The 14,964-nt window shown below is 49.3% G+C and overlaps 1 protein-coding gene across 1 annotated transcript in view; it reads right to left on the reverse strand.

Moving 5' to 3' along the window:
- Positions 1-14,529, reverse strand: part of cdh7a (cadherin 7a) — a 58,507-nt gene extending 43,978 nt beyond the window's left edge. Inside the window, exons 1-2 of the mRNA XM_037456347.2 lie at positions 14,245-14,529; positions 9,690-10,274 (exon numbers count right to left, since the gene is read on the reverse strand). Coding sequence (XP_037312244.2) covers positions 9,690-9,926 — 237 coding nt within the window. The 5' untranslated portion in view covers positions 9,927-10,274; positions 14,245-14,529. The remainder of the gene's footprint in view (positions 1-9,689; positions 10,275-14,244) is intronic.
- Between the last annotated feature and the right edge of the window lie 435 nt (positions 14,530-14,964).

A 14,964-nucleotide genomic window follows, 5' to 3' on the forward strand; every position in this document is an offset into this window, starting at 1 on the left:
GCGCGTGTCTTAAAAAAAAAAAACAGAAACCACACATCTGTTATTCCACGTAGACATCTGCATGCGGCCATGTGTGCTCCAGGAGCTGCTGGTAAACAGCTTTATGCGATGTACTTTAATTGATGGAGTGCCATGTAAAGTAGAGTTGATCATATATATATATATATATATACATATATATATAGCAAAAAGTGAAACAGACGTGAACAACCCCCTCAAAGCATTCACCCGTCTGCATCACTTCCCACAGATAATTCTAATGAAACAGGGGTGTTCAGAACAGGCTCCTCAATGACTCCACACTAGCGTTAGAGGTGTGAAGCTTTCATTTTAAACATTTGCCTGCTGTGTGCGTTGTCATTTTGCAATTTTAAGATTCATTTTGTATTTTTGAACGAATACTTGTAAGGCTAAAAATAACACCTGCTTTGTAGTCGACTCACCTGTCGAGTCTTAATTAAATGAGTCGCTGATTGGAAATGTTCCAAACTTCAGAGCCTCGCCCCCCCCCCCCTCTCCCCCCCAAAAAGCACGTATGCGTCTGTAATTACCAGCGTTTAGTCACTTCAACAATTAATTGCAGATTGTCTTGGAATTGTCTAACTAATTAAACATTTCCAACTCCATCGCTTTACAATGTTATCTCCGTGGTATCGCGCCGGTGTCAGATGACAGGTGTCAGATGTCCTGTTATTCGGGTGAGGGTTGTTGTTGTTTTTTTTTTTAGCTGAACAGCACAGTGAGGTGTGATATGTGTCCTCGGCCTATTTCAAGTGTTGGACACGTTGCTCTGCTGGACCTGAAGGAGAAGTCAAGCTGTGCTTGCACCAACGTTCACGCCAGATGGCCACGAGGGGATCGGCTGCCTCGCTGTGTGCTGCAGACACTCCTCACACAGATCCTGTGGACACTACCTGTGATGTGTCCATCACCAATGCAATTGTTATAGTCTCAGGGCTATAATTAAGATTTTTTTTTAAATTGTTAATCATTTTTATTTCAAGAAGAATATTTGACTTGAAAGTATTACACCCCTTTCAAGTGGATAAAAAAGCCCTTGCTATGAACTAGAAATCATTTCTCACATTTCAGCACGGTAACGTTAAAAATGGTCAAAATGGCGACCTTGATGCCTCATCCAAGTTACAAGGATGAAGAAAGAAAAAAAAGAAAATCTGAAACTGAAGAGATTGTTCGAATGAAACAAGGAGAAAGGATCCAGTGAGCCTCCTTCAGCCGTGGAGCGGGAGCTCCTTCACGTGATGAAAACTAACATGTTTATAATATGCATTCTGAGCCATGTGATTCTGTGGGGGGGGGGGGGGGGGGTGAAAGCCCACCTGGATGACACGACGTGACCAACCAGGCTGGAAAAGACAACGCCGTCACTGCTGCCACGATCCATTGTAAACAACTCAAACAAGCAGAACCACTTCAAACAATAAAATACCTTATTAAACCCCAACAGGGGTGGAGGGGGGGGGGGGGGGGCTGGAAAGGAAGACTTTTGATGTGCACACAAAGCCTCCAGTAGCGAATATATCTCGGGATCTCGGGAGCCAAATTCAATAACTTCAGATCGCAGCCTCTAATCCGCCTCTGAATCACCGCTCAGTCTTTGCATAGCCTCAGCACCCCCCCCCACCCCCTCCCCTCACCCCCCCCAGCGTAATTTAACACTGTCACACTATGAACTCATCTCCTGCGTGGCAAAAATGAACGGGCCCGCTTCCAAGAACACGATATCTTCAGCGAAAATCCCTCAAAAACCCGCTCCGGAAGCCGCAGAGTTTACACCGACTTCAGGCCGGAGTCCAAGTGGTGCCTCCTGGAAGCACCCAAAGGAGACGGGTTTACGTTTCCCAGGCCGACCGGAGGTGGGCTGATTTGTCTTTTCAAACAGTTCCGTCGGTTTGATGCTGGGAGTTTTGGAAATGGTGTAAAAAAAAAAAGTCCATTTTACGCTTGTTTTGTACCGAAACCAACGGCACAAAAGGAAGAAAAGGGGAAGGGAAATTAAAAGTTTTTCTGTCCAATTAAAGAAAACGTCGTGTTCATAACAAAAACCCGCAGTCCGCCGTGAGAGGGAACAGCTATTTAACTTTGCTTACACCCTGAGATTGAATGAAGGAGTGAGAATGAAAAGCAGCAGAATGGACTCAGCCACCAGCTCCCAGCGACGCCGCCGCCGCCGCCGCCGCCGTGCTCCTGGTTTCCACCGCTCGGCCTCGCCGGATCCCGACTGGATCGAATTTCCAAAATCAGTCACGCGGGCCTCAGTAATGAGGGGGGGGGGGGGTTAGCTTTGTTCATCCAAGCGACCGGGTTCCAAATAGGGCAATTACGCTCTTAGCGGCCTGTCTGCTCCCCTCGGACGAGGGGAGCGGGCGGCAAAGGTCACTTTTTGCATTCCGATTATCTCGGAGATCATTTGGTTGCCGGGCTCGGCCTTTGAATGAAATGCCTTTTTGAACAAAACGACACGGGCCAGTTTCCCCGCCTGCGACTCTGTGATCACGGCCTGTCACTCAACCTCTTTTGCGTTCAGACTGGTCACAAATGTGTTGTCATTCATCGCTTTGGAACATGTGTGCGATCTGACAAAATAATGAGGAAAAAAAAAAAAAAACAGGCTGTTTTTTGCGGTTCGCCCGTGATTGACAGTTGAGGTCCATTACCAGGCAACATTTAAAGCTTGAATACTTTTTTTTTTTTATCACATTCTACAATGTAATTAGTGACTACATACAATTAGATGGCAAAAAAACCCGGGAGAAATCTATTCCCCACGATGACTCAAACATGCGAGTCGATGATTGAAATCCTAATTAACGCAGCCAAGCGCACTATTGTCCTTTCATTCTCCGTGTTCTGCTCCCAACGCCGTCCCTAAAACGATGAAATGCGACGTCATATATTCCCTCCCCCCCCCCCCCAATGCGAAGGCCCTAATTGCCCGGCGTTGCTGCAACGAGCCTCTGCACATTCCATCGCTTTCTGAGTCACAGAAACATCAGCTGGAACCCGGGGGGGGGGGGGGGTGTAAAAAAAATAAAGTGAAGGGAGAATTATTGGGGGAACGCCGGCGTCCGATGAATCTGGCGAAGCCGCCGCCTGGTTATGTTAACGGAGGGCTGTGTGATGTACATATTTACATGTAAATGGACACCACTGATATGGAAATAAGCACGCCTCAAAGAGGTGTCTGTGTGTGTGTGTGTGTGTGTGGGGGGGGGGGAGGGAGCCGCAGTAGAAAAGGCTTTTCCACTCCACGTGGGACGTTTGTCGTTCCCGCGGAAACCCGGCCGGCTTCAGGATTAGAGGCTGTGATTCATTATGACGGGATTTAATCACAGAGAGAGGTGGCCAATGCATCTCCCGTTTTAACATACATCCACCGGATGGTAAATGTCGAGAGGAGGGGGGGTGGGGTGTGTGTGTGTGTGTGTGTGTGTGTGTGTGTGTGTGTGTGTACCGGATGGAGGAGGACAGGAGGCTTCGGGTTCCTCTCGATGAGCTGGAACCTGCACACGTTTACACGTGCACACTCATGCCAGCAGATTACTGCCAGTGGTCCAGTTTGGGCGGGAAAGTATTCCCCCCCCAAAAAAAGAGTAATCATAATGCACTATGGCAAAGAAGTAGAGTGAAATAGTTATTAGACCTTCTAACGTCGATTTATTTTGGCTCAAGTCCATCATTGCGATCATATACTCACCATTAACTAATAATCACAAATAGGTAATATAATAAACTTTTTTTTATCTAATCATTTTCTTTTCTGCCAGGATTTTCCAAATTCCAATTTTTCCCGCCTACCCCCCAAGATACAAGTGTGCTTCCTTGGGACTATATTTCAAAAGAAAAGAAGAAACCCCGATGAGGTGATACTACAGAAAGTAAGTTGGTTTCGCCTTCACAAATCAACCTCCTTTAATCAAATTCTTCTTCCTCCCCTAGCATGAAAAATGAGACCAAGTTTCTCACTTACACGGACGTCTCTGAGATTAGAGACCACGGCGCAGAGTGGAGAAAAATCCCATCTACCACGGAGCGTCGATGTTTGTTAGCTTGGGTGGAGGTTTGATCGGGCATCGACCCCTCGGGTCCCATGAAGCAACACGGCGCCACACAGAGGGAACCAAACTGCTTTTGAGGAAACATCTCTGATTCTGTCTGGTGTATAAAACACCTGTGACCTGTGAACACTGAGGGCTGAGCAACATCTGCATTTCACTGGAACGCATATCACGACCTCTGCTTCGGACCATACGACCTCCAGGAGGAGCAAATGGCAGACATTTTACACGCCTCCTTTGTTATACATGAGCTGCTGTTAAGCCGCGCCGCGCTTAAATTATTCATGGGCCCCGGAGAAGAATGCACGATGCACACCGAGCACAACAGTCTCCGGGCCACCTGTTATCCACGGAGAGCGGGAAGAGAAAAAAAGAAAAAAAAAATGCAGAGATCTAAAAACGGAACTTTTGTGTTTCACAGTACGCCGATACTCTCGGAGGACCTGAGTTATTCGAGGTCCGGCCCGTTGGGGGATGGAGAGAGAACCCGGTAGATCAGCACTTCAGGAAACAGACGAAAAAAGAACATGTAAACAAGGACTTTAAAACGCAGGGAAAACATCAAATAGACAAAACAGCTCACAATATCCCTGTGTGGTTAACTGCTGCAAGGGAGGATGTGTGTGTGTGTGTGTGTGTGTGTGTGTGTGTGTGTGTGTGTGTGTGTGTGTGTGTGTGTGTGTTATACAGTGCATCCACCAAACACCACAATGATGGACATTTGTCTCTACAGAGCCATAAACAGGACACCATAAATTTGAAGAATTGAGGGTGGGAGGGGAGGAGGGGGGGGGCAACTCGACAAACTGCTTCTGTGATGAGTGCAAACATATGAGATGTAAATCACTGTGCAGGACCAACGCCCCCTTTTTGCAAATGTCCGTTCTTTTTTTTTCTTTCTTTTTTTTAGCAAACCTGTTGTAATCAAAGGAGAAAAGTGCCGCGCCGTGGTTCCTTTTTATGCACCGCGTCTGGAGAATTAGCACTTTTATCCCATCCAGCATTTGTCAAATTCAGAGTGCGAAAGCTTCCCACTGGAGCAGCTTCGCCTCCAGATCTTCTGGGTCAAAGCGGCAGCGTGGTGCTCAGGTGACATTTCTCACGCTCTCTCCTGTGACAATAACGGCAGGTTCGTTCCTACATGCACAGAGCGAATGGTCTCGTAACGATGGTGTCGTGACAGAAAAAAAGTTACAGGATTGTTGGTCCAAAAATCTGAACCTTTGCAATAAAAGTGCGTCTCGCAAATCTGCAGCTTTGTGTCATTTAAAAAAAAGAAACACGTGCGCGATAAATGTAACATTCAGTTGGCGCGCAACACTCACATTTCTTCACTGGTTTTTTCTTTTCTCCAAATAAACACTCTAAATATAAGGTGTTAGTGGGCTTTGGAAGTTCTGTCTCCTGAAAACGGGCTGCAGCTCCGCAGCTAACGTGCCGACGCCAGCGGCGCCGCGGGTTCTGATTTGTGAATAAAGATGTGCTTGTTTGTGTTCCTCGTGTCTGGCTTTGTGGGGTTTAATGGAAGAAAATGTAGTTCCTGTTCTCACACTGGGATGAATGTGTCCAACTGTGAACTCAACTCAACCATTTCATTTGTTTAAAAAAAAAAAACAGATCCACCATCCAGCATCTTGAATTTGTCTTGAAAAAATATTTACAGAGATTCGTGCGGCTGCATCTGATATTTTCAACACAGTGAACTCCTTTGTCTTCGTTTGGTACCACTTGAGTCCTCCGGCGGGTGTGAGTTGCCCCCCCCCCCCCCCCCTGCCGGCGCCTGACCTTTTGCGGCTGTGATTCCGCCCCCCCCCGTTTTTGGCGGCGAGGGCGCCTAATGGGATGCTAATGACGTAGCGACATGCTATGCCGGGGCTCCATTTGTAATTATCTGAGGGATTATCCCCCCCCCCCCCCTCCCCCCCCCGCCTGCCCGCGATGCAAATTGTTTGATTATTAAACTGAATTACTGTCACGCGCGACACGAGGGCTCCCGCTGCCGGGGTCAGAGATGACTGATGACGCACACTCGATGGGTTCCAATAAATATCATCAAGCAGCGGCACTTGTTGCCGAAGAGGAAGAGGAAAAAGGAAGAATTCCCCCCCCCCCCCCCCCCCCTCTGTGAGACGAGTCATTTCCTTGCTGCGCTCTCGCTCGATGACACGGAATGAGAGATGCTGGTATCGTTTTTTTTTCGCGTGCAGAAGCCCTTTGGTGAGTGCGAGGCGGAATGCGGGCTGAATTATAAGGTGATATGAATCCAACCATTACTCCGAGACGGCCCGCTTTGAAGACATCTCTATAAATAAAAGGGGTATGCAGCACGAGGGCTTTGTCTTGTACCTCAAAAGACGGCTAATTTTCCTTCCACTCACTTGAGTTGAAATTAATCCATGAAAAAAAAAAAAAGTCCTACTTACTGAAGTTATTAATTAGAAGACGGGAATCTTCCAAAGGTTAAAGCGAGGGATGTCCCTCCATTAGCAGAACGAGGATCCCTTCGTGAGTTACAATAATCGTTTGCTTACTCGGCAGAAGCTACAGATTGGTACGTTTCAAACACTTGAAATTATTTAATCACACAAACACCCGGCAGGAAATGTTAATCACATCACGTTGACGACGAATCTGTTAAGTGGATGAGTCGCTGCGGCGTTCTGCGCTTGTTTAAATATGTCCGTGTTGCCAATTTGCAGCGGGAGGAGTTGGGTTTCTTTTAATGTACGTTTTTCCAATGGCTTGATGTTGGCTGCAGCTGATTCCGGGCCAGTACACTTACCCGAGGCAGAGTGCCAAGGCATAATAGGACATTTGGTTGTGAAATTTCCGAATCTGACAGAACGCATTAAAGCCAAAGCAGACTGCAGACGCAAAGGGAGCAGACAGGCCAAAGTGATGACTTCCCATTTCCTACCAACTGTATCATATTTCCCTGTGCTTCCAGCCAAACAAATGACCAAATTGTGCAGCAACTGTGCCATTGTTTGGACACAGGGTCCCATTGTTTGTCATATTAGATACCCACACACATCCGACAAAAGCAATTACTGTCCATGTCACTCTGGTGCTTTTTGCTCATAATCGGCTGGATTTCGGAGCCAAGAATGAAGCTTCGTTCGCATTGGTTTTCATTTTTTTTTTTTTTTATGTCTAGGAAGGTCATTCTCTTAACATGGCGGGACCTTCCACGTCGCTCCCACTGAGTCACCGGGTCAGGGTGTTCCGCCCAGACTTATTATTCGCAGCGGCGTGCCCTTGTGATACCAAACAAACGCACCCCATGTGACAACCTGCGATCCCAGGGAACAAATAATGTGACAGCCCCTCATGCTCGTGGGGCGGGCTGCTCTGCCAGCGGGGAGTAAATGAATCCCATCGCTCCTGTTTCTGAAAGGGTTGGATGCAGCTGGGGCATAAGAGCAGGATGTAGGCAGACTGCTATGGCCGCCACAGATACAAAAAGACCAACAGCAACAAACAAAAAGAGGCAATCAATGCATGCCCTTAGAAGAGGGGGTTCAAAGAGACACGTGCAAATGTTCAAATGAACAATCAGCATGTGTGAAAGAAATGAAACGTTTAAAACGCGCCGCACCCGACATCTAAATCCGAAAACAGATGTTCACAAGCAAAGAAATACTCTAACCTCCACGAGTCAGATAGAGTGGATATCTGGGGACAGACAGATCCGACATGAAGGGACCGCGGACGCCGGGACCAAGAAATGACCTTTAGCTGAACTCCAGCAGAGTCACAAAATACGCTCGCTTCGGTTCGGCTTCCCTCCGGCGAAAAATAGAGGAGAACAATAGGACAGTCAAATGTATCCTAATTCCAGATGGAGACGCTAATCCGGTTCAGAGGCAGCAAGGAAATGGGCTTGTGAGAGAAGACCCTGGCAAATACATGCAGATGAGAATGATTATCCTGCAGATGAGCGGAAAGATGAAAACAAATTTAATAATAACACCAGAAAATTCTCCACGATAACAGGGATCTGGAGAGCGATCCGAGACCCATCTGGCTGCACGGAGCACAGGAGCTGTCCACCTACCGAGCGGTGCTGAAAGCTTTGTGCACAGAAAACCCTGCTCCACTTCTACAAAGAAATGATTCTGAAAGTTGTTTAAACTTTTACTTATATTGTAAGTTTGTTAGGCTTTGTGTATTTGACAACTTTAACCACGTCTTCAGACCCAGAATTTACATTTCAGAGGTAAAAGAATGTATAATTTTCTCCACTACGTGGATCTGAGCCCATATGTTTATTGACGACTCGCCAGCTCATGTAACATTCAAATGCTGCTTATCAAGGCAGCAGTAATAATGGATCAAAACTATGACTGTCAACATAAACGCATTAATCTATGCGATTAATGTGGCCGAATTAATCCAACTAAATATTTTAACGTAGAAACGTAACGCTAGTTGCAGTTACATCAAGACGGAGAGAGCTTGGAGGAAGTAAAACAAACAGAGGAGCGACATACAGCGGAGAACTGTGCAGAGGAGTTAAACAGAAGAGGAGGTGAGTGGCAAACAGACCACTTAAAGCGCAGCTGTGCTAACGCTGCTAGGCTAAGCTAGCTGCTAGGCTAAGCTAGCTGCGAGGCTACTTCCATCTGAACATCTAACGTTATCCACCACTGTGTCCCTGAAGGACCTCGGTATGAAAAGGTCCTGGCTAAATGTGGGGAGATTGGCGCTAGTTCGACACGTTCCGGCTGGTGATCCAAGATGATCAAATGCGTGTAGTGTTGTGTTTAAATTAACATTAACAAAACAGAACAACAGTGTCTAAAATACACGCTTTCTGAAGTAAATACTCATTACACGGAAGCTTTAGAAGAAAAACAAACATTCATTAAAAACAACATTGTAACAACAACAACATTCATTAATCCCCATTAATCGAGATTAATGAATTTCAAAATGTGCAATTAATAAGTGAATTTTTTATTGACAGCCCTAATCCAAACATATAATATAGTCAACAGTCATGTCTAAATTGTGGTATCTGAATATTTTAACTTGTGTGCATACATTTTTACCAGAGGAAAAGTGATCCATGAGAGAAAAGCTGTGGTTCCATATTTCATGAATACATGATGAGTCCTTTTGTTGCTTTATCCTCATGTTAACTAGCGCTATTTGTGACAAGCGTATTTATCTGCCAAAACATGCATTACTTTGATCTATCTGCTTATTCCTTGGTGGAACGCCTACTGTATAAAGACACTTTTGAGTAAGATAGATGTTTTTTTTCTTCCCGCGGACTGATTACAATGCAAATTACCCCGTCGAGTCGAACGCCGCCCTCTAAACTAAAACCACGCGTTTATACGAGCGCATACTTCAGCCGGGCTGAAGGAAAAAAAAAAAAACACACTGCCTGCTGGTACTTCATTTGTTCAACACTTTATATATGGGGCACGGGGAATATGAACAACTCTGTAAAACACTGCTGTGTCCCAGATTCTAGGTCATTATTCTAAGAGCCTTATTGATATGTGCATCTCTGTGCAGGCGCACCGAGGCCCCGGCGCCGGACCCGCAGTAAATAAGGTGTGTGTGAACCAGTTCGCCGGGGTTTTCACAAACGCCTACCTTGCCAACGTAGAGCGGCTCATTTCCGGTGTACTCCTCCAACACGAAGAACTGGTTCCATACCCAGCTGCGTCTGTGCCTGTGCGGGGCCTCCCGGGGGTCCGGGTCAGAGCGCGGGGACTCCTCCACATCCCCAGAGCTGGGATTCAGCCCCCAGCAGCCTCTCTGCCGCAGGGGACACAGGAGCGCCAGGAGAGCCAGGGCTCCGCATATGCCGGAGCAACACCACCCCATCATCTGGGCGCCCCCCCTCCAAAGAAAAAAAAAAAAAAAAAAAAGCAGCAGCAGCGAGGCCAAAAGAGGATAGAAAAAAATAGAAAAAATAAACAGACAGCGAGAAACAAAATGTCAAAACCCTCAAGGTTCTTATCCACACAGTCGTGATCCTGTGCTTCAGCGGCGACCCTGAGGCTGGACCCGGGTGGAGCGCGGCCTTCTGCCGCGTTGCTCTTCTTCTTTTCCCGATCGGAGCCCAGAAGTGGAGTAATTCCCCCCACTTAGGTGCCAGGGAGATGACATTAAAGCCCGGTAACGGGGTCAGGGGCGACCGGGCAGGCTGCAACACACAGGCGGTATAATTGGCACCTATCAGAAGGGTGATAGAGGGGGGGGGGGACAAAAGAGAGGCATAGAGGAGAGAGGAGAGAAAGTACCGTCAGCGTTATCGCCTCGGTGACCGCAGTCACATCAGGCGGCATGTGATGCAACGACTACGGCGCTTTTCACCAATCCTGAAGAAAAGACAAAACACGCTGCACGTGCGATGGACCCGCCGTCCTTCACCCGCGGGCGCGGGAGGGAGGGAGGGAGGGAGAAGAACTGTTGGAGGTCACGGTGTTAATGAGGGTAAGACGGAGGGAGGGGGGGGGGGGGGACGCTGATTTCACGGCGGCCGCGTGGAATAACAATCAAACGGCGCTCAGCTGGCTCCCCGTCAGCCGGCCTCCGCCTCGCCAAGGTCGCCGCTTTGTCACATTTCCTTTTGTGTAAGAGCACGGCGGCAAGGGGGCGAGGGGGTCGGAGGTGGGGGGGGTGGGGGAGGGGCGCCACTCAAAACTAACAAGCCACATGATCTGCGCGGCGAGCCCCCTCGTCGGCGAGATTAAAAATAAATCTGGGCTGTCGGCGTGGGGGGGTGGAGGGGGGGGCACGCGACGGCCCCCGAGCGCTCCTGACCTCTGCTCCGAGCGGCCTGTTGTCCGGGGCCCGAGCGCACGCGAGAGGGGGGGTGGAGGGGGGGGGATCTGTCTCCCCGCCGCGCCGTCACGCCGTGACAGACCCCCACCCCCTCCAAGATGCCGGGACATGAGGCCTTGTCAGTCCGGGAGAAGGATCGGGCTCCTGACAGATAATGTTCTCCGTGTCACAACACATCCCTGGAGGTCGCGAGCGGCCGAGCGACCTCGCAGAACCTCGTGATGTCGCCGCGGTTTGTCGGCCTGGTTCGAGAGTGACTTCCCTCAATATGTTATTTTAGAAAGGGGGGGTGGGGGGTGGGGGGGAGGGGGCGGTTATAAAAAACCCAACACCTCATTCGGGGGGTCTCCTTGTCATTTGACTTCCTCCCCGGTAAAAACAGCACACAGCACATCCAGAGTAAATTACGCGGTGCAAATAATCAACGCGGATGTGAATACAAACAGTGTGATCTTCACCTCTGCAGAAACCTTGTTGTTTGTGAAGAGCACCTGGAACTTTGAAAGTTCAAATACCCATTGGAGGCATCTTAAATTAACCCCCTACCGCCCTTGTTTCCCCCCCAACCCCCCTCAACTCCCTTCACCATAATCTGCCATAAAGCCCTAATGTTGCAACACACATTGAAAGTCACTGCCTCCGCGATGGTTGGGGTGGAAAGTGGAGCAGATCTGTCTGCAGGGCGGCCGCGGAGCAGGTTGAAGCGGCGGGTACTGAGGGGGGGGGGGGGGGGGGTCAGTCTGAGCCGGCGTGCGGGGTTAATGCTCCTCATTCGCTGGAGGAGATGGGAGTCGGATGGAGGCGGGAGATAGAGCTGCTGGAGCTCTGGGTGCAGCAGATATTGGCTCGCTATTAAATGAGTTTTTTACTGATTTGCTGTCCGGTTGATTCTTTCAAAAGTATTAAGCAATTCATGCTGCGGAGAAAAGCCATTTTTTTCCAATCCGTCTCCATTGTTCAGCATTTTGAAGATCACAAGCGCCCGCTGTCAAATCTGACTTGAAATGAGCGGCTCTACTCGCATAAGAAAATTCTCACGTGGCGAGAGTGCTTTACGAGAACATCTTGACTGTTCCCCCCCCTCTCTTCTTCTTCTTCTTCTTCCTGTCAGTGTCAGGTGATTGACGGCAAGCGGAGCGGAACGGAACGCGGCGTTGATGTGAAAAACCCTCGAGTGGCGCCCGTCGAAGTGACAACCGGGCAGAAAAAAGGGAAAAACTGAAAAACTTTTGGGGCCCCAAAAATAAATTAGAAAAAGCCCAACAACAACAAACAAATGAAGGCGACGCGTCGACCGTGATGGATTGTCTCGCCGTTGTGTTTTTTCCGCACTGTACAGGAGTGTCTGGCGGGCCTGATGGGGAGGGGCGGTGGGGGGGGGAGGGGGTGAAGATCTGGCACAAATGCTCTTCTTCTCCCCCTTAAAGGGAGTGACGGCCTTGTGATGAGTAGCTGCGTTAAAGCAGGGCCAGTGTGTTGGTACCAAAGGTTCACGGCTATTAACAAACATCAGCTGGAAATGTCCTGTTGTGGCACCCCCCCCCCCCCCCGCCCTGTGGAGAAGCAGACTGATTGTGTCAATGTGAGGCGAAGCCATGAACGTGCCCCCCCCCCCGGCTCTGTTTCTCTTACACACTGAGCTCTAATCCCGTTTGCCAGTCTCACAACGGCATTACCACTGCCGGGGAGCTCAGTAACCAATCACACGCTCCCTCTGATCCATATTCCCCTCAATCATTCGAGCGCCAACCCCCCCCTAGGACACACAGCCCCCTCCCCCCCCCCCACCCCCCCCCGCTGGGAACGTGAGTTCGTTACGGCTTCAGACACCTCGTGGCGGCGCTTTGAGGCCCGTCGCATATGAAGATCTTTCAATAATGCGTCGATGCGTTGATTTCTCCTGCACCTCTGTGACTGTCTGGGGGGGTGAGGGGGGGGTTGTGTATGTGTGTGTGTGTTGGGGGGGGGGTCATCGACGGAGCGGCAAAAAGCCTGCAGCCAAGGCCAATCACAGAAGATTTCTAATAACTCATCTCGCATCCATTTGAATTCCTCCTGCATCCTGTGGGCAACACAGTTCAGTGACTGGGTTTTAACAGATTAATACACATGATGGAGTCGCCTTCTCTTCTGTTAAATCACTCTTAAAAAGATGCTTGAGTTGCACTACGGTGGGTCCCCCCCCCTGACAGCGGTGGGATGATTGGTGAGTGGAAGAGGCAGAGAGGTGCGACAACAGCGTATTAAAATCCTACCCGGAGCCGGGTGGTGAATTGTAATTCACGTTTCCCCCGAGATAAAAGGAACGAAGGAAACTTTAATGGAGAGAGAATATTCTTTCCAATAATGCACTTTAAAAACTCAATTCAATTGAGACCTTAAGTTCCATGCACGTGCACTGATGCAAACGAATCCCCCTGTGTGACCGCCCAGCAGCAACATGACACTATGAATCATGAATGCCGGCCGATGGTCTCATGCACGCCCTCAGCGTGGCGACTGCAACCGTGAGAGAGATCTCACCATCGTCTGATGTAATTTCGCTTTTCAAAATGAACTTGCACCGCGATAATTCTCCATCAGGTTCATCTCGTCGTGTATTGATCCCACGTCTTGTCCTTAAACAAGTGGGACACGTCTTCCTTGAATTCCATCTGCGGCTATTAGTCCCATGAATTCCCTTGGAACAAGCGGAGGTATATTACCCCTGAAATAGGGCAGATATTCTCATTTAGAAAATTCTTAATTATAGCTTCTTCTTTTTTTTCCTCTTCTTCTCATTAAAACAAAATGACATCAGCCCAGTTCTGCACTCCGTGACACTTTGACAGGGACTCTTTGCAGTGTAAATTCGGCAGGTATACCCTTCCTCTCAGCCTTGTGACCTGATTGCTTTGACCCCCCCCCCCCTCCCTCTCCCCCCGCCCTCCTGTCAACTATCAATCATTGCGCATTTCGACCGTCAACACCTGCACAAGGCAGAAAAGTTCGCAGGGCGCACCTGTTTCCCGTCGTCCGATTTGGTGGAGAAGGGAAGAAGGAAAACGCACGCGTAATTTGCATAGATCGATTAAACATCTCAGTGACTTCGGTTTTTTTTTTTTTTTTTGGAGAAACACGGCGGAAGAGGACGCTGGCATGATGGGAATCAACCAACAGTGAGAACGACCGCCGCAGGAAACCTGTGTCCGCGGAATACTAATTACAGACGAGACAAAGACGCGCGGAATACACAAGTAGACCATAAATTAAACTCAGATGCATTATGGGAACGTCAAGAGAAAAAAAAAAAAAAAAAAGTCGACACGCGATCGGAACCGTCCTCGCGGTGCTGTGAAATCTTGTGCGCGTTACTCACCAAACGGAAGGTGGAACAACTTCACCGCCGCGCGTTCAGACGGCGTGCGCAGCTAAAAGTTGTGCGGTGGGGGGGGTTGTTTCCGTCTCCGCGCACCGCGCAGAGGAGCGCGCAAGCCTATGTGGAAGTGCGCAGGTTAAAAGTTGCCATGATGAAAATAGTCCCGGTGGCAGGGCAGCGCTGCTGGAGAATGACCGCTGGATCGCGCGTAAATGCTTCCCTTCGGAGAGAGGGGCCAGACTTGCCACATCCCTCCCTCACAGTCTCTCTCTCTCTCTCTCTCGCTCTCTCCCCCCCCCCCCACCCCCCTCTCTCTCTCTTTTATTCTGCGCAGTGCTGCCTCTGTGCGGGGAGCCCCAGCTGCAGCGTTCGGGCACGTATCTATCCGGCGCTCTCTTTGCAGAGGCGTCGGGGGGACGCGCAGCAGCGAGCAGAGTGAGCGCGCCGCTGGTCTCCTCTGAGTTAAATCCTCGCCGAATGGAGTGGAGGGAGCATATCGAAATAGTTTGACCGGAGTAAGTTGGCCAAGGCGGGGGGGGGGGGGGGAGGGGGGGAGTCGGGAACGCACGCGGCGTTCTGGCAAGAGACGACGAGGCTCCGAAATTTTCCAAACCTGCCGGGTTGTTGGCGGCAGATGGCACGCGCTCTGATATATGATTGCCTGGATGGTGCATAGAAAAACCAACACAACATTCGTGACAGCTTCCGCCAATGAGAGGA

Source organism: Pungitius pungitius, chromosome 19 (genome assembly GCF_949316345.1).
Source record: "Pungitius pungitius chromosome 19, fPunPun2.1, whole genome shotgun sequence".
NCBI classification, from domain to species: Eukaryota; Metazoa; Chordata; class Actinopteri; order Perciformes; family Gasterosteidae; genus Pungitius; species Pungitius pungitius.